General features: G+C 41.1%; 2 protein-coding genes and 1 long non-coding RNA gene across 4 annotated transcripts in view; 2 read left to right on the forward strand and 1 right to left on the reverse strand.

Moving 5' to 3' along the window:
* The window catches only part of LOC123781953 (uncharacterized), a 145,893-nt gene extending 136,294 nt beyond the window's left edge, over positions 1–9,599 (reverse strand). Inside the window, exons 1-2 of the long non-coding RNA XR_015721292.1 lie at positions 9,504–9,599; positions 604–736 (exon numbers count right to left, since the gene is read on the reverse strand). This is a non-coding gene — a long non-coding RNA (uncharacterized LOC123781953). The remainder of the gene's footprint in view (positions 1–603; positions 737–9,503) is intronic.
* On the forward strand, positions 6,128–10,552 carry KRT10 (keratin 10). 2 transcript variants are annotated; one of them, XM_045781740.2, is made up of 8 exons: positions 6,128–6,761; positions 7,561–7,643; positions 8,012–8,168; positions 8,258–8,419; positions 8,510–8,635; positions 8,952–9,169; positions 9,554–9,882; positions 10,193–10,552. In XM_045781740.2, the coding sequence occupies exons 1-8, from the start codon at positions 6,135–6,137 to the stop codon at positions 10,297–10,299; spliced, it is 1,809 nt and encodes a 602-aa protein (XP_045637696.2). In that variant the 5' UTR covers positions 6,128–6,134; the 3' UTR covers positions 10,300–10,552. The 2 variants fall into 2 exon arrangements, with proteins under 2 accessions (XP_045637696.2, XP_087710556.1); XM_087854430.1 differs by having other exon boundaries at positions 9,554–9,862.
* A 7,339-nt stretch (positions 10,553–17,891) lies between these two features.
* On the forward strand, positions 17,892–25,614 carry KRT28 (keratin 28). Its single transcript, XM_045781653.2, has 8 exons — positions 17,892–18,341; positions 18,785–18,867; positions 19,418–19,574; positions 20,338–20,499; positions 20,588–20,713; positions 23,689–23,906; positions 24,908–24,963; positions 25,235–25,614. The coding sequence occupies exons 1-8, from the start codon at positions 17,892–17,894 to the stop codon at positions 25,375–25,377; spliced, it is 1,395 nt and encodes a 464-aa protein (XP_045637609.2). The 3' UTR covers positions 25,378–25,614.
* The last annotated feature ends 1,780 nt before the right edge of the window (positions 25,615–27,394 follow it).

Here is a 27,394-nt window from a genome sequence, read left to right on the forward strand (position 1 = left end):
TGACCTGAGCAGGAACCAAGAGTCAGATGCTTAACCCACTGACCACCCAGGCACCTCTATGTGATTTTGCTTTTACAAAAGACCTACATTAGTACCTGTTTCCATTAACTGGAAAAAATCCGAAGAGGATTTTCACTTTTACAAAAAAAGGCACAAAGCAAAAATAGCACTCAGTGTTTCTTGCAGTGAGCCATTGTTGTGGTAGCAAGAATGGCACCACCAAGCTCCTCCCCTGAGAACTACATTCAGCATCTCAGCATCAAGCCACCATGGCTTTGAACTGGGTCTGTGAGCACCTGTGCTTTATCTCAATCTGTTCTGTGGACCCGTTAGCAAGATGTGTCCCAGGGTATCAGAAAAGCCTACAAGAGGTTATTTTGGGATCTGGGGACGCTCAAAAGCTTTTACACATAAATTAACAGTAATTGCTTCTTCGCTTCCCAGGAACACTCTTCTTTCAAATAACGGAGAAACCTACATTATTACCCATATTTTATGGGGTAGTAAAATGAGACACAGAAAGGCTGAGTGTCTTGCCCAAGGCCACGTAATGATGTCATGAGAAGAATGCAGCTCTCCTTCCATGCCGCCATCCTTACTCACCGCAGGGAGCATGAAGCTGGACAGAGTCGGGCAAGGCTGTTGAGAAGACTTCATTCATCCACAAGAGAAATCCATCATAGGTCCTTGAGTACGCTGATGAAGTCATGACAGTATTTTTTCAAGAACATTAATCCTGCAGCGGTAAACAGGAAACATCTTAAGTGACATAGCACTGAACCAAGAAAATGTCATCAGAAGCCGGCGATGTAATATCCATGACGGAAGTGCTGAAAGCCTGGACTAGGGCAGCTCCAGTGGGACCAGACAGAAAGAAACAAATACATCAGCTACGATAAAAGAAATAGTGACAAAACTGGCTATTTGGTGGATGTAGGAGTTAAAGAAAAGAATGAAGTTAAAGACGAAAGCACATACCCTTTACAGAAAAACAGACGACATGGTTTATCTCGAAGTTATCAATAAAACACACCTTTCCTTTGCCCACCCCACTCCCTGGCGATTTTCTCCTCCCTCGCTAGACATTTTCCAATTTCTAACCTTATCCTTTCATTCACTTGTGTTTTGCTGGCCTACTGTGGGTTAGACAGTGGCTTAGGCTCTGAGAAGCAGATCACAGTAATAGTAACAAAAACACACGTCTTAAGCACTTATTCTAGGTCTATCAAGCACTGTTCTAAATGCTTTAGGTTTATTAACTCATTTAACTCCCACTACAACACTGCAGGGTAAGCAAAATTATCATTCCTTCTTTAGAAATGAGGAAACAGACACAAAGTCACAGTGGGGGGTGGGGGGTGGGTTATAACCCCAGTGGTCTGGTTCCAGAGCCCACCCACTTAACCACTCTGCTACATTCACTGAAAAGCCTGCATGCAGTGGCCATATTTTTGTGGCTTCCATCACAGTGCAGTCCCAGAAGTTTCAGGAAAACTGTGTGATATGGGAGTGTCTGCAGATTTTTAGGGCCCTAAATTTTAGATGTTTTCCCATGAGAAGCCATGGGCCTTAACAGTATCTTAGCTAATTATTAATTACTGCCTAGTTACTCGGCTCTCTGGGAGGAGGGTACCAAATCCATCCGACAGTTATACAACTTTCCACTTGGCTTTGACTCTGTGGGTGGATATCACAAAGGCACATTCAGCAATTTACACAAAGTCACAGATCATTCGGGCAAAATATGTCTAACTTTCAAACTTTATGTGATAAACAATAGAAAATTCTAAACATTCAGCTCATCAATCCTGCCATCTTGAGACATAATCTGCATTACCAGAGTCTTTTTTCTGCAACTACCTAAATTACTCATTATATCTCAATTAATCAGAGAAAGAAACTTGCAAATAGAATTTTCAACTAGAAACTTCAAGAGAATTTTACTTGAAGCAAAATAAGGAAGAAATAGGAAAGATCCAAATCCCAATAGTGAGACAAGTCAAACTGAAAACAAAGCTGAATCAACAACATGCTTTAAGAGCCCCAGCCAAATTAATTCCATTAGAATAGCATTTATACCTGCCTTAACCATGATCCCAAATCCAGAAGCAGTTAAAGAAGAAATTAATACATTGGATTACATGAAAACAAAATATAATAAGCAAACTGGTCAATTCTAATATTGGGTATACATTGTGGACCTGCCCCACCAAACTCCAGTAAACCTCCCCCATGGAAGGATGCCAATGGTTCCTAACAGCCAAATCAAGTCTTTCTTCAATCTTCTTTGTCCTTGACCTCTCTGCAGGCCAGCCCACTTATCTGGGTTCCCTCCTCCCTTGGCTTCATGATCCTTCTTCCTCTCTCCCCATTACAGGTGCCCTCTTTCTCAGTATTATACTCTAGCTCTTCTTCCCAGCCCCTAAAGTGGCCATCCATCAAAGTTCAGGCTTAGACCTTCTGCTCATTTCTTTCTAAATTCCTTCCTACCTATCCTGAAGTCGGCTCTAATCTCTCTCCTAAGCTGTAGTCCTATGAGCCTAACTGCAGAAAGACATTTTTACATGAACATCCTGGTATTACTTCAAATTCCCATCTTAAAACAAACTAACTTCTCAAAACCCCACTCTTCTTTCATTGTGCCCTCCCATACATCACACCTCTCTCTCTCTCTGTCTCTCTCTGTCACACACACACACACACACACACACACACACACACACACACCCCAGACTGCTGGAACCCCTCCCTGTACTACTTCAACACCCTGTCCATGCCTCAAGTGTAGTCCAGATTACCCCAGATTATAATCTCTGACTTGTGGACTCCAAGTAGACTGCAAATTCCTTAAGGGGCAGGAATTGTATCTTAGTCACCTGTGTATCCCCAGGGAATATTACAGGTGCTCAATAAAATCTGTTAAGAGAGATTAATAAATATAGATGATCTGTTCCAGCCAAACTGGTCCATTAAGAGTCTCCACCTGTGTGGCATTTTCATAGTTCCCACTCCCCAGAAGAATCCTCTCTCTGCTGCTGCATCCGTGGAAAAATCCTATCAATTCTTTACAAGACTCAGCTTAAATTCCACTGGCACCATGAAATTGCATCAGATGACCCTATTCCAATAAGACTCCTTGCTCATCAGTCTTACAGCAACAGTTCAGTGTCATGAAAAGAGGATCATTTTTGAAGCTACAAAGGCCTGGTTCAAAACCAGGCTCTAGCATATGCTACTCTGGGCAAATTCCTAAAGCTTTCTAAAGCTTAATTTTTTTTTTCAGCTATAAAATGAGGTAAATGATACCTATCAGAGAATTTGGGGAGGATTAAAGGACAGTAAACCATCTAGAACATAGGAGATGTTCAGGAAATGTTAACTCCTTTTCCCCACCCCACCTCTCTTTCACTTCATCTACCATCCACATGGTGTTTAGGTTGATAATGTATGTTTTGTCTCCTCAATTAGATTGGAAGGATTAGCAAAATCCTTAAGGGCAAGAGCTGAATCTCACTCATCTCTCTGTCTTCTAAATACCTATCAATGTGCCGTACGGAGACAAAATAAAAATCAAGAGCAACGAAATTACAGTTACAGTGGATTATAGTAATCAAGTGTACACGGTGCCAAGACTAGACCTGACCTTCATAAACTTTCACCCAATTTAGCTGTAGAATTGTTACATAGTACCTCTGTAATTTCACTCCTGCCAAGAACAGATTTCAACAAATGACAGTACAAATGAAAACAAATCCATTTCTGGAGTATGCAGGTTAATAAGTAATCTTTGATAATACCTTAGAGGTGATTTAAATTAAATGTTACAGTTGGTATTAGAAGAGTCGCTATACATGTATTTGTCCCCATGTACTGTAATGCAAATGTTTCCTTTCACATACTCTTTAATATGATTATAACAGATTTCTTCATACCACTTGTTAAATAACTGAAATAGATTGAAATTTTATATTTCCCTACCAAGGTAAAAAAAAAAAAAAGTAAAAGTAATACTGAAGCAAAACTGGTAAGATCAAGATCCAAAATTCGTGATAATTGCAGGTAAAATCTATCAAAATCTCTCTTTAATTAAAATGGTTTCTTTCCAAATTGCTTTCATTAATATCCAGGCTTCAGCATCCTTTCTGAACTTACTGGAATGGTTTTTTTTTTTCTATCCTGGTTTTTACAGCCTTCCTCTACCACATGCTATCTTCAACAAGGATCAATTCCCATGGTTCGGTTTCATTACTTCTTTTAACTACTGCCCCACTTACATGTGCTAACACGTTGGAGGAGCTGCGATGTGCTGGGTAGCAACCTCTAACAATCGGCTCTTCGTTAACACTCCCAGTCACATTCCCTTTCCCTGAAGAAACTATTTCTACAGTTTTCATAGACTGTAACCGCAAATCTAACATGAAAAAGCAGTTAGTGAGAGAACAGCATGTGCCAAATACTATACCCTTTCAATACTTTCTGGCTTCCAAGTACATTTTGTTTTGTTTTGTTTCTTCCCACACAGAGAAGTTTATGGAAAGAAACAGAGGCATTCAATTCCATCAGATCAAATCCACCAGAGTATATAGACACATTGGCAGAGGAGGAAAGAGCTAAAGCCAGGCATCAAAAGACCAAGTTTCTAATCTCAGTTCAACCACCTATTTTACATTGTTAGGCAAAACCATAACCTCTTGTAGCTTCAACATCTTCTTGTATATACTAGACATAATAATAACCACCATCCCTATTTCAGCAGCTTGTTTCAGAGATTATAAAATCACAGGACCACAAATGGCACTGTATAATTATAAAATATGTGTATGATACACATGAATATATTTTGGGGTAATAGCAATGTCATAGTCTATGGGTAGATAAAAAAATAATTTTATGTCATGTATTAAAGTCTTAAATACTTCACTAGACGAACTGTTACACTAAATTCTATATACAGCGTATCCAAGTAAATTTTTTTTTTTTTTGAGAAACAGAATCTAGCTTGGCTACATATGTTCACAGTCCAGTTCATAATTTTTGGAGCAAGTATCATTCTCTAATCTGATGGGTATTGAGGAGGGCACTTGATATAATGAGCACTGGGTGTTAAAATGCAACTGATAAATCACTAAATTCTACTCCTGACACTAATAATACACTACATGCTAAATAAAGTGAATTTAAATTTAAAAAAATTTGGATTTATATTCTTGCAAGCAAATTTTTAATCACAATCATAACATACCTAAACTCTCCCTTTGGGGATCAATCAAACTTAGAGCAAAGAAAGTACTGGAGGTTAGTGCTAAGAATTTCTGCATTGTGGTCTTCAAATAAACCTTCACTACGATGAATTTAAAAGTTAAAAAAAATGCAGAATAACTTCATGCTTTTAGATATTTTAGTTAAAAAGAATAACACCATTAAATTAGATTCCTAAATCACTACTCACCTCCAACTCCCTAACCAGAGTATCAATATATTTTCATTCTCCAAATAAATTAAAAGATTCCCTATAGATATATACACACACATTTCCTAACTGTGTTTTTACGGCTTTAACTTCTTATATGTGGCAACTTTTGAATACTAATTAAATTGTTTAGCATATATTTTTTCTTTTCTTTTTGGGTGCTTGCAATTTTCAGTAAGATCTCCATCAGAGCATGATTCTGGCAGACTTTATGTTAATTGCTGTTCCAATTCATTAAAACTGTTTAAAACATGAATTTGAAAAATATTAGCTACCATTTTATAGCTAAAATTCTTTTTCTAAACTTTGCAAACACTCTATGCAATTGAAATGAGTGCTGAGGAAAAAACTGGATTTAAGTTGCTCAATGTTCTTCAAAAGGTGAAAAAGCATAATGAACCATAAGCTCGTCTGAACAACACCCATTTTCAATTTCAACATAGTGAACCTCCTGTTTGTTCTTAGGGCAAATTCAAAACCATCCATATTGGAATTGGTTATTACTGAAGATAATGTATGCAATCATAAGTGAAGATGCTAAATTAGCAAAAAGAAAACCATGCAAGTAAGCAAACTCTCACATATGTGGGACACACCCTCTTGGTATATAAAGGCCTGTCACTGTCCTTGGTAGCAAGCACTCCCTGGGCTAAACAGCATCAGCATGTCTGTTCGATACAGCTCCAGCAAGCAGTACTCTTCCTCCCGCAGCGGGGGAGGAGGAGGGGGTGGAGGAGGATCATCCTTCAGGATTTCGAGCAGCAAAGGCTCCATCGGTGGAGGATTTAGCTCAGGGGGGTTCAGTGGCGGCTCTTTTAGTCGTGGGAGCTCTGGTGGAGGCTGCTTTGGAGGCTCCTCAGGTGGCTATGGAGGATTAGGAGGAGGTTTTGGTGGAGGCAGCTTTGGTGGAGGCTATGGCAGCAGCAGCTTTGGTGGGGGCTGTGGAGGGGGCAGCTTTGGAGGGGGCAGCTTTGCAGGGGGCAGCTTTGGAGGGGGCAGCTTTGGAGGGGGCGGCTTTGGTGGGGGCGGCTTCGGTGGAGGCGGCTTTGGAGGCTATGGGGGTGGATTTGGAGGAGATGGTGGCCTTCTCTCCGGAAATGAAAAAGTAACCATGCAGAATCTGAATGACCGCCTGGCTTCCTACTTGGACAAAGTGCGGGCTCTGGAAGAATCAAACTACGAGCTAGAAGGCAAAATCAAGGAGTGGTATGAAAAGCATGGCAACTCAAGACAGAGAGAGCCCCGTGACTACAGCAAATACTACCAAACCATCGAAGATCTTAAAAATCAGGTAAGGTTCCTACTAAAAATCCAACTTGAAGCCTATGTAATTCAAATAGATGAATCTTAAATTAACCACAATGTAGCTATTCACTGTGTTTGCCTATGTTGCCTTCTTGCTTCCAAAAACAATCCAGTCTTATCAAATGTAAATATTTGTGATGATATAGTCACTGCAATCTTCAACATGTATGTTGTGTATCTTACAGGGTGGCTGATTACTGAGAATTTTTTAGGTTTTAATGAGTATATGAGTCTATAGCTAAAATACTAGATCATTTACAAATATAGGAACTAAAAGAATTATGTGAATCAAAACATTATTCAGATTGGTAACAAAAAAAAATATTAATTACCAACGTTGCCATTGGTAACATGAATTCTCCAGGATGGAAATGGGATACTGTTTGCCTCTAGAGAATCTGTGAAATGTACCTACTGTGTGCCAGCCCAGAGTGTATTCATTTAGAATATACATTTAAAACAAGTTAAACCAAAAGGTATGAGTCAGTCAAAAGTTGGCTGAAATACATGGAAATCACCCAGTATAAAAGTGGGGGGACACACATGCAGGAACACAACTTATAACTGCAATTAGTTTTCAGGAAAGGATGATACAGAAATAGCAAAGTATAGAAACTTCAAGAGAACAAATTACTCAAATTTAAGTATCTGGGGAGCCCTGCAATATTTTATATTTAAGATAAAATAAATTCCCCCATGATTTTGTAAGAGAACATAAAAATGCAGTTCACCTATGCCACCATAAAAGCCGTATCTGTATCTGATTTCTTTGCTTCTCCCTCCAGATCCTCCATCTAACAACTGATAATGCCAATATCCTGCTTCAGATCGACAATGCCAGGCTGGCAGCTGACGACTTCAGATTAAAGTAAGCTAGGTGAACGTGGCACAACACTGTCACAACAAATACATGAGTTGCTTTTAACAATGACTTGGGACGCCCACAATAGCATTTACATTTTCTTGAGTTCATGCAAAGTTAAATGGTATTGGAGTTGTCAGAAAATTTTTCAATTTCAATATCACCTTTTTGGCAATATTAAAAGAAGAAAATGCATTTTAAAATAAGTGCTAAACTTCTTTGCATTAAACCAGTAATATCCCTATGTGAATTAGTATACAATAAATGTTGCCATGATATAAACTAAACTATATATTTGCTTCTTAAACAGTCTCAGCCCAGGTATACCTCCCATATCTAAGTTATATCCAGTATTTGTACTATGCCTGTTTCAGGTATGAGAACGAGGTAGCCCTGCGCCAGAGTGTGGAGGCCGACATCAATGGCCTCCGCAGGGTACTGGACGAGCTGACCCTGACCAAGGCTGACCTGGAGATGCAGATCGAGAGCCTGACTGAAGAGCTGGCCTACCTGAAGAAGAACCACGAGGAGGTGATGCAAAAAGTTATACTTCCTCCAGCCAAAAAAAGGGTTCATTGTGGTCATGGTGCAGTCATTAAATCTTTCTGTTCCTCAAACAGGAAATGAAAGACCTTCAAAATGTGTCCACTGGTGATGTAAATGTAGAAATGAATGCTGCCCCAGGTGTTGACCTGACTGAACTTCTGAATAACATGAGAAACCAATATGAACAACTTGCTGAACAAAACCGCAAAGACGCTGAAGCCTGGTTCAATGAAAAGGTAATCCATCTTCCTTCATAATGAGGCCAGTGGACATTTGGTTATCATTTCAGATTTTTCTCATCTTTTTGCCTGTTTTTAATACTCTAGAGCAAGGAACTGACTACAGAAATCAATAGTAATATTGAACAAATGTCCAGCCACAAATCTGAGATTACTGAATTGAGACGAACGGTTCAAGGTCTGGAAATCGAACTACAGTCCCAACTAGCCCTGGTATGTTAATAACTCTCTCTTTTGAAATAACTTCAACTTTATCACACAAAGTTTCATGCCCACATAAGAATACTCAACTCAAGAGAAAAGAGAGGGTAAGAAAGTAGAAATAAAACTGGAGCTCTCCGTTAACGGGAGAAAAGTAGCGGCCCTGCTCTAAACGTGCTGAAGTTAAAATGTTGCCCTTAAACATAAAACACAAATTCTATTCATTTTCTTTATTCTTCTATTTTATGTCTCATTAAATGATTAAATAACCTTCACTGTACTTAAACAGTGAGGTCGCTAAGTCACCATCTGTTCTCTCCTCTTTCAGAAACAATCCCTGGAATCCTCGTTGGCAGAAACAGAAGGTCGCTACTGTGTGCAGCTCTCACAGATTCAGGCGCAGATCTCCTCTCTGGAGGAACAACTGCAACAGATTCGGGCTGAAACCGAATGCCAGAATGCCGAGTACCAACAACTCCTGGACATTAAGATCCGACTGGAGAATGAAATTCAAACCTACCGCAGCCTGCTAGAAGGAGAAGGAAGGTGAATTATTAACATTTTTAAATGATCCCAATTGGTTTTATTCAATGTTCTAAATCGCCAAGCTTTTCCAAAACCCAAAAAAGTGCCAGAGAATGGGAGAAAGGGAGGAGAAAAGAGAAAGGGAGGAGGAGAAAGCAGAGTACGGAAAAACGTCTGCAACCACAGCTTTCAACTTTCCATGCATTTGATTCGTAGGGTCGTGTGCAATTTAAAACTGTTTCTAAGTAATGGGTTTTAGAATCCATACTTGACAGGTTTTTTTCCTTTCTTTTTTTTCCTCTCGAAACACGTTTTGCTTATTTTTAAAGTAACAATAACGTGGAAAGCGACCCACCCTTTTTCAAAGTTAAGAGTTTAACCGAACGTGACCCTTACTCCCGGTAGTTCCGGCGGCGGCAGCTACGGCGGCGGGCGCGGCGGCGGAAGTTCCGGCGGCGGCTACGGAGGAAGTTCCGGCGGCGGCGGCTACGGCGGCGGAAGCTCCAGCGGCGGTGGCTACGGAGGCGGAAGCTCCGGCGGCGGCGGCGGCTACGGCGGCGGAAGCTCCAGCGGCGGCGGTTACGGTGGGGGCAGCTCTGGCGGCGGCGGGCACGGCGGCAGTTCCGGCGGCGGCTACGGGGGCGGGAGCTCCAGCGGAGGTCACAAGTCCTCGTCGTCTGGGTCGGTTGGAGAGTCCTCTTCTAAGGGACCAAGGTCAGCAGAAACTAGCTGGGGTAATCAGAATTAGTTTTAATTTTCTGCGATGGTTTCGTTGCTTTTTTACGCGCTAGAGCTTTTTAAAAAATTAAAATCTCAGAGAAGATTTCCACTTGCATTTTTTTCGCAAACTGTACTCTTGACATCCATCTTGAAGGAAAAATGTCATGGTCCAAGATGCTGTTGCTTAAACATTGCTTTTTTTTTTTTTAAACAACGTAGAAAATGAATTTTTAAATGTATTTTTTAAGAAATTTTGATTAATTAGTAAGGACCCTACAAATCGCTTAATCTAAATTCTATTTTTTTTTCATGATTCACGTACAGATACTAACAAACCCAGAGTAATCAAGACAATTATTGAAGAGGTGGCACCTGATGGTAGAGTCCTTTCATCCATGGTTGAATCGGAAACCAGGAAACACTACTATTAAGCCGCATCAAGAGGAGTCTCCCTTCGCACAGACCATTATGTACAGATGCATGAAAAACAAAATCATCAAAACACTTTAGTCTTAATGGTCTATGGAAATAGGTTCACTTCTTGAAAATAAGGTGTCTAAAAGGTGTTTTGTGGTTTCTGTATTTCTTCTTTTCATTTACCAGAAAGTGTTCTTTAATGAAAAAGAACTTTTCTATTCTCATTCACTAACGAATTTCAATAAACTTTCTTACTGATGCAAGCTATCCAATTTGGTCAGAATTGTCTTTATTTAAATTAAGTGATATTTTTAACTTTAAAGATGGATGAACTATAGACTTTGAAGGTTGATTTATCCAGAAAATCTGAAGACACAGTTATTATCATTATGATTTCTCTTGAGTAAATGTTTTAATTTTGTGGGTATGTTGAATCAATGTCAGTAATCTCACAGAGTGAAAAGTCTCGGAGACCCCAATCTTACTGTTTCTTAAAGATACACAGTATATGGAAAACTCCCAGTGCTCTGGCTCTGAATTATTTCAATCCTGAAAATTCTAAAATATCTTAAGACCCCAAAGATAAAGTTATCAGAAATGTCACATTTTCTGATTACTTGGCTTCTCACATTTACCTACCCTCGTTTTCTTCCCATTCATTTCTGCCCAAATGCTATACACCTTAAGAGATATCATCTACCACTTACCAGGCGAGTACAGTCATATCACCCCAATTAAATTATTTTGTGTCTATCAGATGAACAGGAGAAACACTGTCAAGACATGATGTTATCAGTTTTACCAAAAGGACAACTCTAGGTCCCTGCTTTCACCAAATTCTGTCTAATGATAAGGTCTAAAGACCTGGTACTTGTAGGGTCAACGCAAGCACATCCTTCAGCCATTAAGAACCCAACTGACATGACTTAGTACTCTGCTAGTATATGGAGTAGGTGGATTTATTAAGGGCTGGATTTATTCTTTGCCCCTAAGATTACCTTGTGTTCCCTGGTGAGTTCCTAGATTACCCATGTCTACCCCTTCCTCTGTATCCTTACTGATTTGAACTTGTTTTCCCCAACACCTGAGCCCTGGTCCCCAGGGCATTTACTTGGGAATCCTGCTGGGTACACCTTACCCTCTGTACTCCAAACTGATGACCAGAGCCATATTGCTAAATGAATGGACTTCTGTATAGTTAAGGCTCCATGACCTTCATAGCACCAAATATTACCATAGTTAAGAAACTGTCCACTGTGGTTGGCATGTCTTTTTATGTGGGTACCAGCCTCCCTTCTGGGGAACCAGTCTCCTAAGCTTCACTGTTGAAGTCCCAACATGCCACACTGTAAAACCCTAAAACAGAGATGTTGCTGGGTAAGGACTCAGCTGCCACTGGGAATATACTGTTGAGAAACACTACCTTTTAAAATATCTAACAAAGTTAGACAAATCCTAGGATTTAGAGTAGTATTCATAATCTGAGATGGCCATTCTCCTTATTCTGAAGAAATAAAGTGTTTTCATACTCAATGACACAAATTTAAATATGTTACTATGAGATAGTTTGTTATTAAGCTTTGTCTCTTCTACCCTTTCCCACCACCACCACCACCTGCCTAACTGTCCCCCTCCCCCAAGCCAAGATCTCAGCTAGTCAGAGGTCTTCATCTGGTTGGGTGGTAACCCAAACCTTCATTTTTGAAAGGTCTAAATCATTGTAGTCCTGGCTTCTTACCTGTTCAGTCTTCCAATACCTTCTTAGACAATTACTTACATTACATTTTCTCTGAAAAAGTAACTACTTTATCCCTGATAAAGAACTGCTTTTTGAATGTTAACTTATTGCAGTAATCATTTCACTGTACAGGTAAGTCATTATGCTATACACCTTTAACAGTGCGATATGTCAATTATATCTCAATAGAACTGAAAAAAATTCTAAAATAGAACTTTCTGAACTGGACTCAAACTACAGTTTAATAAAGACTGCCTAAACAAGTTTGATGTTAACAAGGACATTGGTATTTATAGTTTAAAAAAGTTACTGTTAACTGTACAGATCACTATTCTTACTACTTGGATTTATCATGTAACTATTTAAAAAATCCCATACACATTCTTACAAATTCTAAAGTTGTTATAGGGTCCTGCTATTTAAGCAGGACAGTGTCCAGTGAGGCTAGCAGAGCCAATTCTGGCACTCCTGTGGAATGCTACTAAACAGCAAAAGCTTGTCTCTCCAGAAGGATTTGCATCATGCTGCTTAAAGCTTTGCGCCATGAGTCTGATGTCTGTGATGGCTCAATTTTGCTAGGGCATCTTAGTTATGGTCAGGTTTATAAGGGAGATAGCTTGAGTAAGGTTAACTAAGGTTCACCCAGTATCCCATCTATATTGCATCTGGAGAGTGAGAATTAGGGAAAGAGGTCATTTGTGGCTTTAAGAGTCCATTTCAAAGTCAACGGTTCCTGTTCTTCATGTCCTGGCACTGGCATTTTCGAATCATGTAACATTTGGACAAGTTACTTCAACCCTTCTGAGTCTCAGTTTTCTTATCTATACAATAGGAACAATAGCTACTTCAGTTGAGATTATTGTGGGGATAAAATGAGTTAATGCCAATAAAACCCTTAAAAAATGCCTACCATGGAGTAGACTCTGAAGAAACAGTATGCTATTTCGCACAGGGAAGAAAACCATCAACAAAATGAAAAGGCAACCTACCGAGTGGAGGAGATATTTGCAAATGATATATCCAATGGGGGTTAATGTCCAATATATATAAAGAACTTACGCAACTCAAAACACGAAACACACACAAAAACATAAAATCCAACTAGAAGTGAGAGAAGACATGAATAGACAATTCTCCAAAGACACATGAGAAGATGCTCGATCACTAATTATCAGGGAAATGCAAATCAAAACCACAGTGAGATATCACTTTACACCAGTCAGAATGGCTAGAATGAAGAAGAGAAACAATCAGTGTTGGCAAGGGTGTAGTGAAAAAGAACCCTTGTGCACCATTTGCAGGAATGTAAATTGGTACAATCGCTGTGGAAAACAGTATGGGGTTTCCTCAAAAAATAAAAAATAGGAAAACCATATGATCCAGTAATTCCACTACTGGAATATTACTTGGCCATAACAACGGATGAGAGATCTTGCCATTTGCAACAACATTGATGGACCTAGAGGGTATTATGCCAAGTGAAATAAGTCAGACAGAAATACAAATACCATATGATTTCACTTCTATGTGGAATCTAAAAAACAAAAAGCAGAAACAAACCCATAAATACAGAGAACAAACTGATGGTTGCCAGAGGGGAGGGCAGTGGGAAGATCGGTATACTGAGTGAAGGGGAATAGGAGATACAGGCCTCCAGGTATGGAATGAAGTAGTCACAGGGCTTCAAAGGTACAGCATAGGGAATGTAGTCAATGCTCTTGTAATGGCGCTGCACGGTGACAGATGGCAGCTACACTTGTGAGGGCAGCATAAGTACTGAGCTGTCAAATCGCTACATTGTACACTTGAAACTAAGGAAATATTGTGTGTCAACTACACTTAAATTATAAAACAAAAAATACTATACATTTTGAAAAATATTTTCAAAATATTATCAAAAAACTGAAAAAGACAGTCCTGAAATTCGGTAACTGCTATAAATTTTTAATTCTGTTCTTTCAATACATCTGCTTTTATTCTTTATTTATATAAAAAAGGGTATATAAACAACCTTTATAAATTTAGTGCTCCTGGTATGTATTAAATAAGTCCAAATAAATGAGGGTTTTATAAAGCAAAAAAAACAAAACAAAACAAAAAAAGCCTGTGTTCTGTTCATCCTCAGAGAAATATGTTTATTGGTTAAATAATCTAGTCTCTCCAAAGATGGACATGAGCATCACAATGGGTTGTTAGAGTACGTGGTCATTGACGTGGTCTGCCGTGGGGTAGAGATCAAGGTCAGGTCACTGTCCTGGGGCTGCAAAACAAAATTCCAGATAGTAGGAAGAGTGGCGACAGTGTGTCACAAAGGTTTAGGATGAATATAGTCCCTATGAACCTGAGGTCCAATAAAACAGAGCACGAGGTGAAGGTAAGTGGGAAGGACCAGGTGATTGTCCCAAAGTTTTGAGAGAGTTGACCATCCCTAAAAGCTACAGCTGTGGTCACCTTAATCATGAGGCAAACGACCCATGCTGCGTCTCTGAATGACAAAGAGAAATAAGTTATCACAACAAAAATTAATCCAGTCTGGAACCCAGATATGAAGGATATTTTTTTAAGGATACTTTTTGAACTAGGTTGTCCCACAGAAAGTCACGCCAAAGAAGGTAGGACTCTGAGTTGTCACATTGGCTTTTTCTAAATAAAAACACAAACATCATCTCGCACCCCGACACTGAGTATGAGACCTCGCAGCCTAGTACCAGTTAGAAAGGGAATTATTGTGAATTAGTACAAATAGTAGACATTACCTAGGGGGAGAATTTGAGTAGTGCTCCGAAAATAGGTTTGTTCTTCAGGATTTTAGCAAAGAGAAAAATCGCATACTGAAGCTTCTAATTAACCTTTCCTACTCTGAGTAAGTTACCTCAGGAGAAATGCTTGAAAAGCATAGATAAGCAGGTTCACAGGCTAGCTGAGCCATGACAAAGCTGATGACCTTTGTGGAAGAGGAACTCTCATTCAAGTTCTGATCTATAGAGCCTCTGGAAGGTTTTCTAAAGTAAGAAATTTGAAGGCAAGACTAGAAAACAAAATGGTACCAAAATGCATCTCAGTAAATTGAAAACAGTTGTAAAGATAAAAGCAAGCGGGGTACGGCTAATAAACCCATAAAAAGATGCTCAACGTCACTAATCAGTAGGGAAATGCAAATCAGAACTACCATGAGATACCACCTCACACTCATTAGGAAAGCTACCATTAATAATAATAACAATAATAATGATAATAATAATAATAATAACAGAAAAAAAAAATAATAATAGAAAACAGCACTTTTTGGAAAGGTTGTGAGGAAACTGGAATCTCTGTCCCCTCTTGGTGGAAATCAATGGTACAGACGCTGCAGAAACCAGTATGATGATTCCTCAGAAAATTAAAAACAAAAGTACCACATGATCCAGCAGTTTCACTTCTGGGTCTAAAGCCAAAAGAATTGGTACTAAGGTCTTGAAGCACTATTTATATGGGCCGTGTTCACAGCAGCATCACCCACAGTCAAAGCTTGGAAGGCATTTGTTTTCTTCCCTTCTGATGCCCCACTACTAATATAGTGCTCTGTGCATTGTAGGTGCCCGTTAAATACTTCTTGAATGAACAACAACAACAACAAATGCATGAATGACACCTGATAGGCAGCATAACTGTAGTCAAAAGTTTCGTTTTGCTATTAACTAGCAATTCGGAAAAGAATTTTGTAAGAAATATGTTTATGTTTTTCATTAAAGAGAGATTTTGGCATCATTGGAGTTACTTTTCTGACTTTAAGATAACTGTATTTAACAAAAGGACCGCCACACTGAATCCCAAGGCCCATTCTGGTCTGACTCACCCTGCTTCATGCTGTGTGTCCCTGAACAGTCCTTGCCCTGTTTTCTTGTCGTTAAATCGGAAGAAGGAAATCTCTCTTCCTAATTCGCAGATTCTTTGAAGGTTCAAATGAGATAATGCACAAGAAATCCCTTTGGAAGCTGTAAAGCACCATATAAATATAAGGAAATCTTGTCTTTATACTCATCGTGCTCTGGAACTTTGAGAAGATAAATGTTGTGGTTGCTTCTTACCAGGGTCTTAATAATTTCCAGCTGAGGGCTTGTAGGACCCAGGCTGAAGTGGTGACTCAGCCCCAAGCCACATCCATTTGCAGGCGAGCGCTGCCCCCTGGTGGAAGTAGAAGGGCAGGGACAATTGGGGCGAACAGTGTGGGATCACCAGGGGTGATGCTATGGGGGAAACAACTTATTTCAACTTATGCTTTTTTAAAAAAACAGCTTCTTTCCCTTTTTTGTCACAAAACGTTCCTTGGAAATTTTTTTTACATATGCAGGATGTGTACACACTACACCTATAACTTGTCTAATTACTATTTACAGTTAATCTGGCATTGACAATTTACAATTCTACAATTTTGATATTCCAATTCATTAATATTTCAATTTCAATAATGCAATAACTTAAGAGAATAATTTCACAATTAACATAACATGTTAAGACTACTGAGGGCAATATATAAAATAGGTATTTGTATGGGCATGGATCATTTAGAGAAATTATTTGTATCTATAATACACTCATGATGCCAGAATCTCAAGGCTATCTAGAACATATGCCAAGTCTTCATCCGGCATGTTCCTGGTGACTCTGAACAAATTGTTTAACATGTGTGGGTCTCAGTGGCCTCATATGACAAAGGGACTGAATTAGGTAATGTCTTAGGTGGTTGGCCGCTCTAAAAAAAAAAAAAAAATCCTACAACTTTGCCCAGAAAATGCATTTAAAGGCCATGCTGATGACAGCCAGAGCACCAGCTGACCAGGCTTCAGAATCCTTGTGCCAATTCCAGGAGACACCCTGACTGTCCTGGAGGCAAAACAATTTTATACATGTCTTCTCCACAGAACCTGGAACCAGTCAAGCCCAACCAAATCCTTCCTATCTCTCCTTTCCCTGTCCTCTCCCCCTTCTTCACCCCCACCTTCCTGGCCACTGCCCCACAAGGAGGCTTGTCAGGTCACTTCTGGCTCACTTCTCCTGCCCTCTCAGCTGGACACACACATACCCAGTCATTCCAAACTCTTTGATACAGAAGGCTAAACATGACCCAGCTTCTGCCTGATCCTGACCATACATTTCTTAAAGACTGTGCCCGTATCTTTTCCATCTTTGCGTTTATTTATCATTATGTCTTCATTTTTGCATTTAGCTTTGACTACCAGACATAGTGGCCATACATGTTCAACAAAGGAATCAGTTAATACTTTTGTTATTTTTCAAGGTAATACATAGATGTCATAATCATGGTAAGACCAGAGAAGTTACCAGGATCATATTTTTTAAATAACACAATTTTATTTATTTATTTATTTATTTTGCCATGGCACGATAAAATATGTGTTTCTTAGGAAATCGTTCTTTATATACCTCTCTGGTAATGAAGACCCAACTGTAGCTAACTGATGGTACCCTATCACAATCTTACTTTTAAAACTTTATAGTATCTGGTGCCACCTAATGACGGTATATTCCTAGGGTCTAGATGAAAGTAAAGGATTACTCACTCAAAATTAGAAGTTAAAATAATGAACTTAATATAGAATGAACCCTGTTATATTTAAGATAACAAATATCCTGAAGCAACAGCCAGGGATGCTAGACATCAATTTAAAAAAAAATCACCTAATTATACATAATTTCATGCTAATCGGAATGATGCCATTTTTCTCCTGGCATGCATAACTTAAATAGGAACACCCGAATAATTGTGTATAAAAGCCCAAAGAAAGCATCAGCACATGATATCCAGGTCTCCTTTGAAACTACAGCTATCTTGTTACAGACAAGCTGAACGTTGCTCATTCTATCATGTCGCTCCGATTTTCTAGTGGGTCCAGGCAGATTTGCTTATGGTCTGGAGCTGGATCTGTCCGACCAACCAGTGGAGGCTCGGGCTTTGCAGGCAGCAATGCATGTGGCGGCTCTGTTGCTGGAAGTGGATTTTCCTGTGCCTTGGGAGGGGGCCTGGGCAGTGTTCCTGGGGGGAGCCATGCTGGTGGTGTCCTTGGAAACGCTGCTTGTTCTGGCTTTGCTGGAAGTGAAGGGGGACTTCTGTCTGGGAACGAGAAGGTGACCATGCAGAATCTTAATGACCGTTTGGCCTCCTACCTGGACAACGTGCGAGCTCTGGAGGAGGCAAATGCTGAACTAGAGAGGAAAATCAAGGGTTGGTATGACAAATACGGACCAGGATCTTGCCGTGGACTTGATCATGACTATAGCAGATACCACCTAATAATCGAGGATCTTAAGAATAAGGTGAGAAATCACAAATCTGAAAATACTCAAAGTATTTAAAAATAAGAATTACCTAGCAGAAGACACAGAACATGAATAGGAAATGCTTCATAATTATTATCTGTCAGTTATGGTCATACTTATTTATTATTTATTTTCAGAAATAATTCTTCCTATTAGTCAAAAAGAGGCACTTTGATGCATGAATTTCAAGGAGCTTCAATGTTACTGGTTTTGAAATACATTCATTGATAAGAAAGCATTGCATTCTAAAAGTTATGTGAGTAGAGGAGAGGAAATAACTACATTTGTAATTCTTAAAAATCAAAATTTTAAATATCTTGATTGTCACTTAAGGAAATAAGAATTTTACGCAAATGTTAATCGTGTCACATTTTTTATTTCCTGAGATCAATTATAAGAGCGGGCTTATTTGTTGTGTCCTCCCTTTTGGTTTCTTCTAGATTATCTCTTCCACTACTGCTAACGCTAATGTAATTCTGCACATTGACAATGCCAGACTGGCTGCTGACGATTTCCGGCTAAAGTAAGTGATAGGAAATAATCACCCTCTAGAAAAAGTTTCCAGTCTATTTAATATGCTAAATAAAATTTCTATTTCATCCCGAGTGGAATAAACTATAAAGGATTAAAGGAAGTAACGTGTGTTACGATACAACAATACCTTTGACACGAGGCATGTTCTTACAATCAGCTATCCTCACAATTTATACATATTTATTACGTTCTTGGGACACAATATCACTGTATTTCTACGCCTGCCTGGAAGAGTGCCAAGCGCAAGCAGTAGCTCATAAACACGCAAGTAAGGAAAAATAGTCACTAAGCTAAAATTCTAAAATGGCATATTTTCATGTAATCGTGATCCGCTCTCAGAATTTGTGTCACTAAGTAACTGCCAATTTCCTTGCACAGAACTGGGTGGAAGGAGTGGAGGAAGGCGTTCGCTGTATACTTTCATAACAGTCTGAGTCCCAATTCACTTTCCAATGTGCCGCTCAAAGCACCTGAGGTTTTATTTTTCCGCCGCTTGAGGTTGCCTAACTTCGGCTGAAATGCATTTAATGCCCGCCAAGGTATGAAAACGAGCTCGCCCTTCACCAGAACACGGAGGCCGACATCAACGGGCTGCGGCGGGTCCTGGACGAGCTGACCCTCTGCAGAACCGACCAGGAGCTCCAGTACGAAGCCCTGAGCGAAGAGTTGAGGTACCTCAAGAAGAACCACGAAGAGGTAGGAGACGCCGTCCTTCTGGGCAACTCGTGACTCTGCACATTTTAAAGACTTCGCAGGGAGGGCCATTAAATGATCATAGTATTTCGTGCTCATTATCGTAATTTCGACAATGCCAAAGGCATACAAAGAAAGAATTTTCTTTCTCCCCGCTCTCTGCCCTTCTGATCTCATCCCCCGAGGTTAGAAATATCAACCATCTGATCTGTACCCTTCCACCGTTTAGGCTGACAGAACAGTGTATCCTTTTGAAAATGGTGCATGGCTTTTGCATTGATACACCTGTCTTTGTTTGCACCCGATTATTCTGTCATTCGTAAAAGCCCATCCCTGAGGTCAACCTTCTCACAAAAGACCTCTCTGGCTAGGAAACGCTGTCACTGTTCTCTCCATTCAATGAGCCTGGCTGTACTTGAATGTTGGACCCTGCACAGTAATAACCCCAGTACCTGACATGTTATGTAAACCAGGCAGCTTCAAACCCCTTAGGGGAAAAATAAATGACTATCCCCAAAATAGTCTCCAAAACAATGGATGAAAAATGTTCGGAAAACACCGTATGACAGGTTAGAAAAACCTAAAACGCCAACTATTTGCCCCCCAAGAGAGAACTGCGGGGGAGGGAAAGGCCGGGAGACAGGAAAAGAGAAAGAGGAGAGGGAAGAGTCACAGGGCAGAGGGCTGGAAGGGCAGCAGCGCGGGGGAGCAGTCGCACGTCCTGAGCATAAACTGAGCCTCAAGTCCAGCTCCCATTGCCCCGCAGGAAATGCAGGTCCTGCAGTGCGCGGCCGGAGGGAACGTGAACGTGGAGATGAACGCGGCGCCCGGCGTGGACCTCACGGTCCTGCTGAACAACATGCGGGCCGAGTACGAAGCCCTGGCCGAGCAGAACCGCAGGGACGCGGAGGCCTGGTTCAACGAGAAGGTGAGGCCGCCCACCCAGCCCTCCCCCCGCCCCCCGGCCAGCCCGGTGGGGTGCAGGCCCGCTCACCCCCCGGCACCCCACTTTGCAGAGCGCCACCCTGCAGCAGCAGATCTCCAACCACGCGGGCGCGGCCACCTCGGCCAGGAACGAGCTGACCGACCTGAAGCGCACCCTGCAGACCCTGGAGATCGAGCTGCAGTCCCTCCTGGCAACGGTAGGCGAGGGCGCAGGACAGCCTGCGCTTGGTGACTCTCCTTGGAGCCCTCCTCGTCTCCCCTGTTAGAGCTTTACCTACAAATACTTAGAGCGGAAGAGGGCAGGGAGGACAGACGCTGAGACGTTCAGAAAGAGAGACGGAGCGTTTCTTGCTCCCTGAGATCACTGAGGATTTCCTTCTTGGCCTCTGCTCAGTGTCCCTTTCGTGACAATAGCTCACGGTACACACAGTCCCTAACTCAGCCCTTGGGGCAAGCAGCAGGGGTGCTACCCTGCCTGGAAATTGTCAGGCCAATGTCAGGGGGCCATCCAAGGCAGACCTAGCGTCACCAGCATCTCCTGGTACTGATGAAGGCCAATTACAGCCACGTGGTGCTTTTCATCAGGCAGAGGAAAAGACGGTAGGTATCTGAATCCCTGTGAGCTCGGGCAGCCCCTTCCTCCCCACCCACCTCACAGAGCTGGGCATTCAGCCACCTTGGCACCTCCTGCCAGTTAGTTCAGACGTTACCATGGAGACCATCCAGGACTAAAAATGGCTTCCCTTCTGGGGCATGAGCTGGCAGCACCCAAAAAGCTTGAATTACCGCATACCCGTGGCCCAGGGGTTCCCGTCCTCATCAGGGGTTTCATGCTCCCAGAGGACACGAAGTTGGAACCCAAAGAAAAGAGCCATTGATACAAACGAGTGCAGTGAGCAGAGAAGGTAAGGACGACTCAAAACTCTAGGAAGACACCCTAAAAGGGCACAGTGCTCTCTTACCATATAATGTTTAGATGAGAGACTTGTGTTGACCACTGACTAACCCCCAACTTAACCAGGATGCCCCTCTTGTCCTGACCCTGGTCACCACGGCTTGGCTGGTAGCCCCACCCTCCCCCTGCCACCCTGGGCTCCTGGAGCCCTGCTCCCTGCCCTGCTCCCTTCTTCCCTGCGACTAGAACCCCGAGGGCCTGTGACTGCTGCCGTATCCCTGAGCACAAATCTGCCGTCTCATTTCTGAGCTACGTTGAAGGAAATAAATAAACTCCTGAGTTCCGGGATCAGAAGGGGAGCATGTTCACGTAAGAGATGATGTTAGAAAGTAGTTAATTCTGTGCAGTGGGGAGGACCATAGCTTGGGCTCAGGAGATAATCCACACAAAAAAGCCCATGTTAGACAACAAAACTGAATTCTAGAATAATGGTGGCATAGAACCTAACTTCCATACTTGGGATTCTTTTGTCATAGACAGATTCTAAGCAGGATCTTCTATCGTTTAGCATACAAATCACGTGTAAGTTGGGAGTTGTCTAAATATATAAACTTTTCCTATGCTTCCTGTAGTATGCAAATTTGCAAGTTCACCCTGTCCTCTTTCCTCATCTACAAGCTAACCTTTACTGTGAAAGGCTGTATAGATAGGGATGCCGTCCCCTCTCATTAAGAAGAGTATTAGCCATCTTAGAAAAGGAATACCAGGGGCACCTGGGTGGCTCAGTCGGTTAAGCATCCAACTCTTGATTTCGGCTCAGGTCATGATTTCAGGGTTGAGATTGAGGCCCTCGTCAGGCTCTGTTCTGGGCAGGGAGCCTGCTTGAGGTTCTCTCTCTCCCTCTCCTTTAACCCCTCCCCCCTCTCTCCCTCTCTATCTTAAAAAAAGTGGGGGGGAGGAATAAAATGAATACCATATGAGAATACATCATCAGGGAAATTAATGTCTTGAACAGCCAAGCACACACGTCATTGACGTCTTGCCTCTTGGTGCCCCCTCCTCCCCATAACCATCCTGTTCACCTTCCACTCCTTTGCCCTGGAGAACCTGGCACCACCCATATAAGATACCAGCCGGCCTATTTATTAAGCCAGTGGTTCTTAGCCCCATCAAACCCCATGTCCACCTGTTATGATGAATACTTTATAACTCTCTCTTTATTGTAGAATGAAGTGAAAAGAGGATAAATGAAGCAATATGACAAATTTTAAAAACCACTATAATGCCATAAGTGCAATAAAAAGGAAAACTACATTTTTTATTTCATATTTTTAAATAAAATCTATTCCATATGTAAACACTTGGGCCCAACTACCCCCAGAACAGGTAATGAGAGAGACAGAGGTTTACCTCTTCCCTTGATAAATAAGTTTTTATTTTAAACAAGGTCAGATCAGGAGCGGCTCCACCCAAGAACAGGAAAATGAAAGAGTGTGAATGCGGGTGGACCCTCGGATAATAACTAATATCAGGAGAAGTAATAACCACCCAGAGGTACTTATCTATGATAAGGGGGGAGGAGAATTACTTTAGTTGAAGTAGTCATCACATGACCAGACAGATGACAGGCTGTGCAAGTGGAAATGAGGAGGTATAATATTCATAAGAACAGTGTGGAAATAATGACCTGTACTGTGCTATGAAACACATCTCTTGTGTTGAAAGCCCACCCCTGTGAAGGCATTCATTCCATCTCCAGTGCTTCGTAAAAGGCCTTTGAATAAGAGCAAGCAAATCTGGGACAGATCAGAAAAAATAAAAAGCAGCATGCAAGGCCTTGGAGCAGTGGTGGGGTAGGTCTCTGGGGACAGGAGCAGGATAAGAGTGAAGAACAAAACCCAACCTAAAAATAAATATGTAACTTCAACATATAAAATTTCCAATATGATTTCTTTTTGCACTATCCCCCCAAAACAGTTTTAATATTAGGTTGGTCATGATAGGAAAGATTACCTAAATATCATGAGAGTTCATTGGAACAGTCAAAGGTCTCGTGGGAAAGGGTCATTTATGCCATAGGAGGTCCTCCAGCGTGCCGGGCCCCCACCCGGGAAACGCCTGTGACTTCCCCTTCCTCCGCACCTCCCGCGTTGTGGTGACGAGCCCCACAGATTTCCAAAACTCACCTAGGACGTGGTGCTGCTGTTTGCTGAGAAGCTCTGGCCTGCATAGCCCTCAAAGTGGCTTCCTCCTTGCTGTGCCACCCCCTGTCCCCAGAAACACTCCCTGGAGTGCTCCCTGACCGAGACCGAAGGCAACTACTGCGCCCAGCTCGCCCAGATCCAGGCTCAGATCGGGGCCCTGGAGGAGAAGCTGCACCAGGTCAGGACCGAGACGGAGGGCCAGAAGCTGGAGTACGAGCAGCTGCTCGACATCAAGGTCCACCTGGAAAAGGAGATTGAGACCTACTGCCGCCTGATTGATGGAGACGGCAAGTAAGTAATGGCATTTGAAAATCCGGTGTTTTCCCGGATGGGTTTTTACCTATTTTAAACCACAACCAAGGACTGGCCATCCATGTTCCATGCCTCCAAGCCCTTTGCTTTTCATTCCCACTGCAGAGAAGTGTGTCCACCTCTTCCCTCTGCAGTCATCCCTTCCGTATTTTATACATTCACAGCCCCTTTCTCGCCTGCTTTGGATGACCCCAGTCGTCCCTGCAGAAGACCCCATTCGGTATGCATGTTAATCAGTGTAGGTTTCAAGATCCCCCCCAACCAGGCTTTACCCATCTTTCCCTCCATTCCCAATATCATTGCTGCGCTGAAAGAAACGTACTCTATACAAACCCCCAGGATCTCTATGCTCCCCCAGGAGCATGCGACTCTTAATCTCAGGGTTGTGAGTTCAAGTCCCACATGGGTGTAGAAATTACTTAAATAAATAAAACACTTAAAAAAAGAGAAGAAGTAAGGTGCGCCTGGATGGCTCAGTCAGTTAAGTGTCCGACTCTTGATTTTGGCTCAGGTCACTATCTCAGGGTTGTGAGATCCAGCCCCACATTGGGCCCCCCACTGGACAAGGAGTCTGCTGAAGATTCTTTCTCTCCCTCTCCCTATGCCCCTCCCCTGCCTCTCTCCCTCTCTAAAAAAATGTATTATTTTCATCTAAAAAAGTATATATTCATATATGTATAATGGAATATATTATATATGCATATGACTATATATATATATTCTCCTTAGGCTTTAAATTCTTAGATTTAAAAAAATCAAATGAAAACAAAGTTGTTTTATATTCTTTCTTTAGAAGACATTGAATTATTTTCACCTCCTGTACATAAAACTTGTAAGTTTCCTTTATAGAAAACTAAGATCTGTTTTTGGCATACAATGTTCACTTGATTCACATTCATCATTTGACTCAATGAATAGTTCTTAAGTGATAACCCGAAATATTAAAGAATAAACTGGGGTGATTTTTTTTTTTTTTTCAGCTCATGCTCCAGATCAAAGGGTTTCGGGTCAGGAGGCTCAAGGAAGTCACCTCAAGGTAATAAAATCGAGTTCTGTTTCTCCTGTAAGTACTTTTGCATTAATGGCAATTGGATACTGTGGCAACATCTGTGTTTAAGTAATTTTAACTAAAGTGCTCTGAACTTCATTATTTTAAGTGGGTAAAATTATCCCAAACTATCGTGATAAATCCGTACTGCCGTCTCACCAAAGTGTACATAATACATTATATCGCGACCAGCACGGGAATTCTTCCCCATGTAATCTTTTAGCTGGAATATGTGTATTCACAGGTGTTTTGTTTCTAGAGTTATCCAAAACCACACTGGTGAAGACAGTGGTTGAAGAGATAGATGAACGTGGTAAAGTGCTTTCATCGAGAGTTCATTCCATTGAAGAAAAGACATCTAAAATGACCAGCGGCAAAACAGAGCAGAAGGCGCCTTTCTAGGCGCCATTGAGAAAAGAACAATTTGAGAAAAGGTTCCTGTACAACTACATTATTCTAAATATCAAGGAAATAATAATAATAATAATAATAATAATAAAATCTTTCTACCCTTACCGATAAGTTACTTAGCAAAAATACCTGTTTTCTTAGTTAACTTTCACAGGGTCTTGGGTGTTTGTTTTCAAATAAATAAAAAAGTGGATGTGCACTCATTTCCATTCACCCATAACTAATAAACAGCTATTTGAGATTTATTTTTTTTTCTACATCTCATTCACGGGAGTACATTTATGGAATCTATTGTCATTGCCTTTCACTCTAGTTTTAAATAATAGTCAATACCACATGGCATTTAAATATTAGTATTCACTAGGCATCATCTTTAAATATCTCACCATTTTGCATGGGCAAACAAATAATCTGGAAAAAAAAAAATCAGAAATTCTCCTGTGATTGAAAAATCCCATCACTAGATGGCGCATTCCTGGTATTTTATCAACGAGCTTATCAAACTCTTCGGAGATCTGGATACTTCCCAGGATACTGTTCCCCATATAATCAGGATTACTTCTGGAAAGATCCACAGCAATGAGCCTCGTGTGAATGACTTTTTTCCTAGAGCAAACTTTCTGTCGAGCCCCAGATAGGAACTAGTTCCGGCTTAGCAGGCCATAACGTCTCTATTTCAACTACTTGGCTAAGACATTGTAGCAGAAAACAGCCATAGACGACAGGTAAAGGAATGAGCACCATCATGTTCCAATAAAACATTATTTCTGGACACTGAAACTCGGATTGCAACTAAGTCTGTCGTATTATGAACTATTTTTCTTCTTTTGATTTTTTTCCCAACTGTTTAAAAATGTAAAAACCATTCTTAGCTCATGAACTGTACAAAAACAGGTAACAGGGGCGCCTGGGTGGCACAGCAGTTAAGCGTCTGCCTTCAGCTCAGGGCGTGATCCCGTTGTTATGGGATCAAGCCCCACATCAGGCTCCTCCACTATGAGCTTGCTTCTTCCTCTCCCGCTCCCCCTGCTTGTGTTCCCTCTCTCGCTGGCTGTCTCTATCCCTGTCAAATAAATAATAAAATCTTTTTTAAAAAAAACAGGTAAAAAGACCAGATTCAACCCACCAACACCTGGTCTAGAACTTAAAGTCTCATGAGGTTGATGAACATTATGGTTATCGTGTTTCTGGACCAAAATGTATGGTAAGGAGTCCTAACAAACGTTCAAGTCCCTAAAAGAAGAGCTGCTCTCCTATTTCCGTAATATGTGGGCTGATTCTAATGAGAAGTTCCAGTGAAAGCAGGACTTCTACCCAACAGTTCAGCAGCCTCATGGGAGTTCACATAAGTGGCAAAGGATGGGATGTTTACAAACTCTTGAGCCAGGAAGTATCAAATGAAGCAAATACTAGAAATTCGTGGGGAAATAATCTCCCCAATATTCAGGGTTCAGGGGCAGCTGCGTCATTTGCAGGGTTAAGTGCAGGATGCAAATGTGGCGCCCCTTGTTCAAAACAAGTGTCCTTAGAGGCACTGAAAGATAAAGTTTTGTCCTTGCTTCTGCAGTCATACACTCTACTTGTGTTTTTTTTTTAATTTGTCATTTCAGGTCATTTTAAATAAATAAAAATTAAAATGTTAAATTATTGCCATAAACTTTGCCATTCATTTTTCTATTGGGACATACCCATTTTAAATTCAAATAGAAGAATATTTAACTGGTGTACAGAATCACCGAAATAACACAGTGCCTATTTTGTAGCTGACGCATGTGAAGAGAGGGAAGAATCCTTCCTCGACTCTTCAAGGGCTTCCGTCTAGACGAAGAATTAATTTACGTGAATCAGATTAACAGGAGAAAAAAAACCAAAGTCTTATTACATGTGCACAGACACCCAATAATGAATTTGAGACCCAAAGAAACGACCGAAGGCAGGCAGTTTTTATACTTATTTAGACAAAGAGAAAATAAATCTGTGAGCAATTGACAGGAGAAAGAAAACAGTT

The sequence above is a fragment of the Ursus americanus genome, chromosome 23, assembly GCF_024610735.1.
Source record: "Ursus americanus isolate L20-20 chromosome 23, mUrsAme1.1.p, whole genome shotgun sequence".
Classification (NCBI taxonomy): Eukaryota; Metazoa; Chordata; class Mammalia; order Carnivora; family Ursidae; genus Ursus; species Ursus americanus.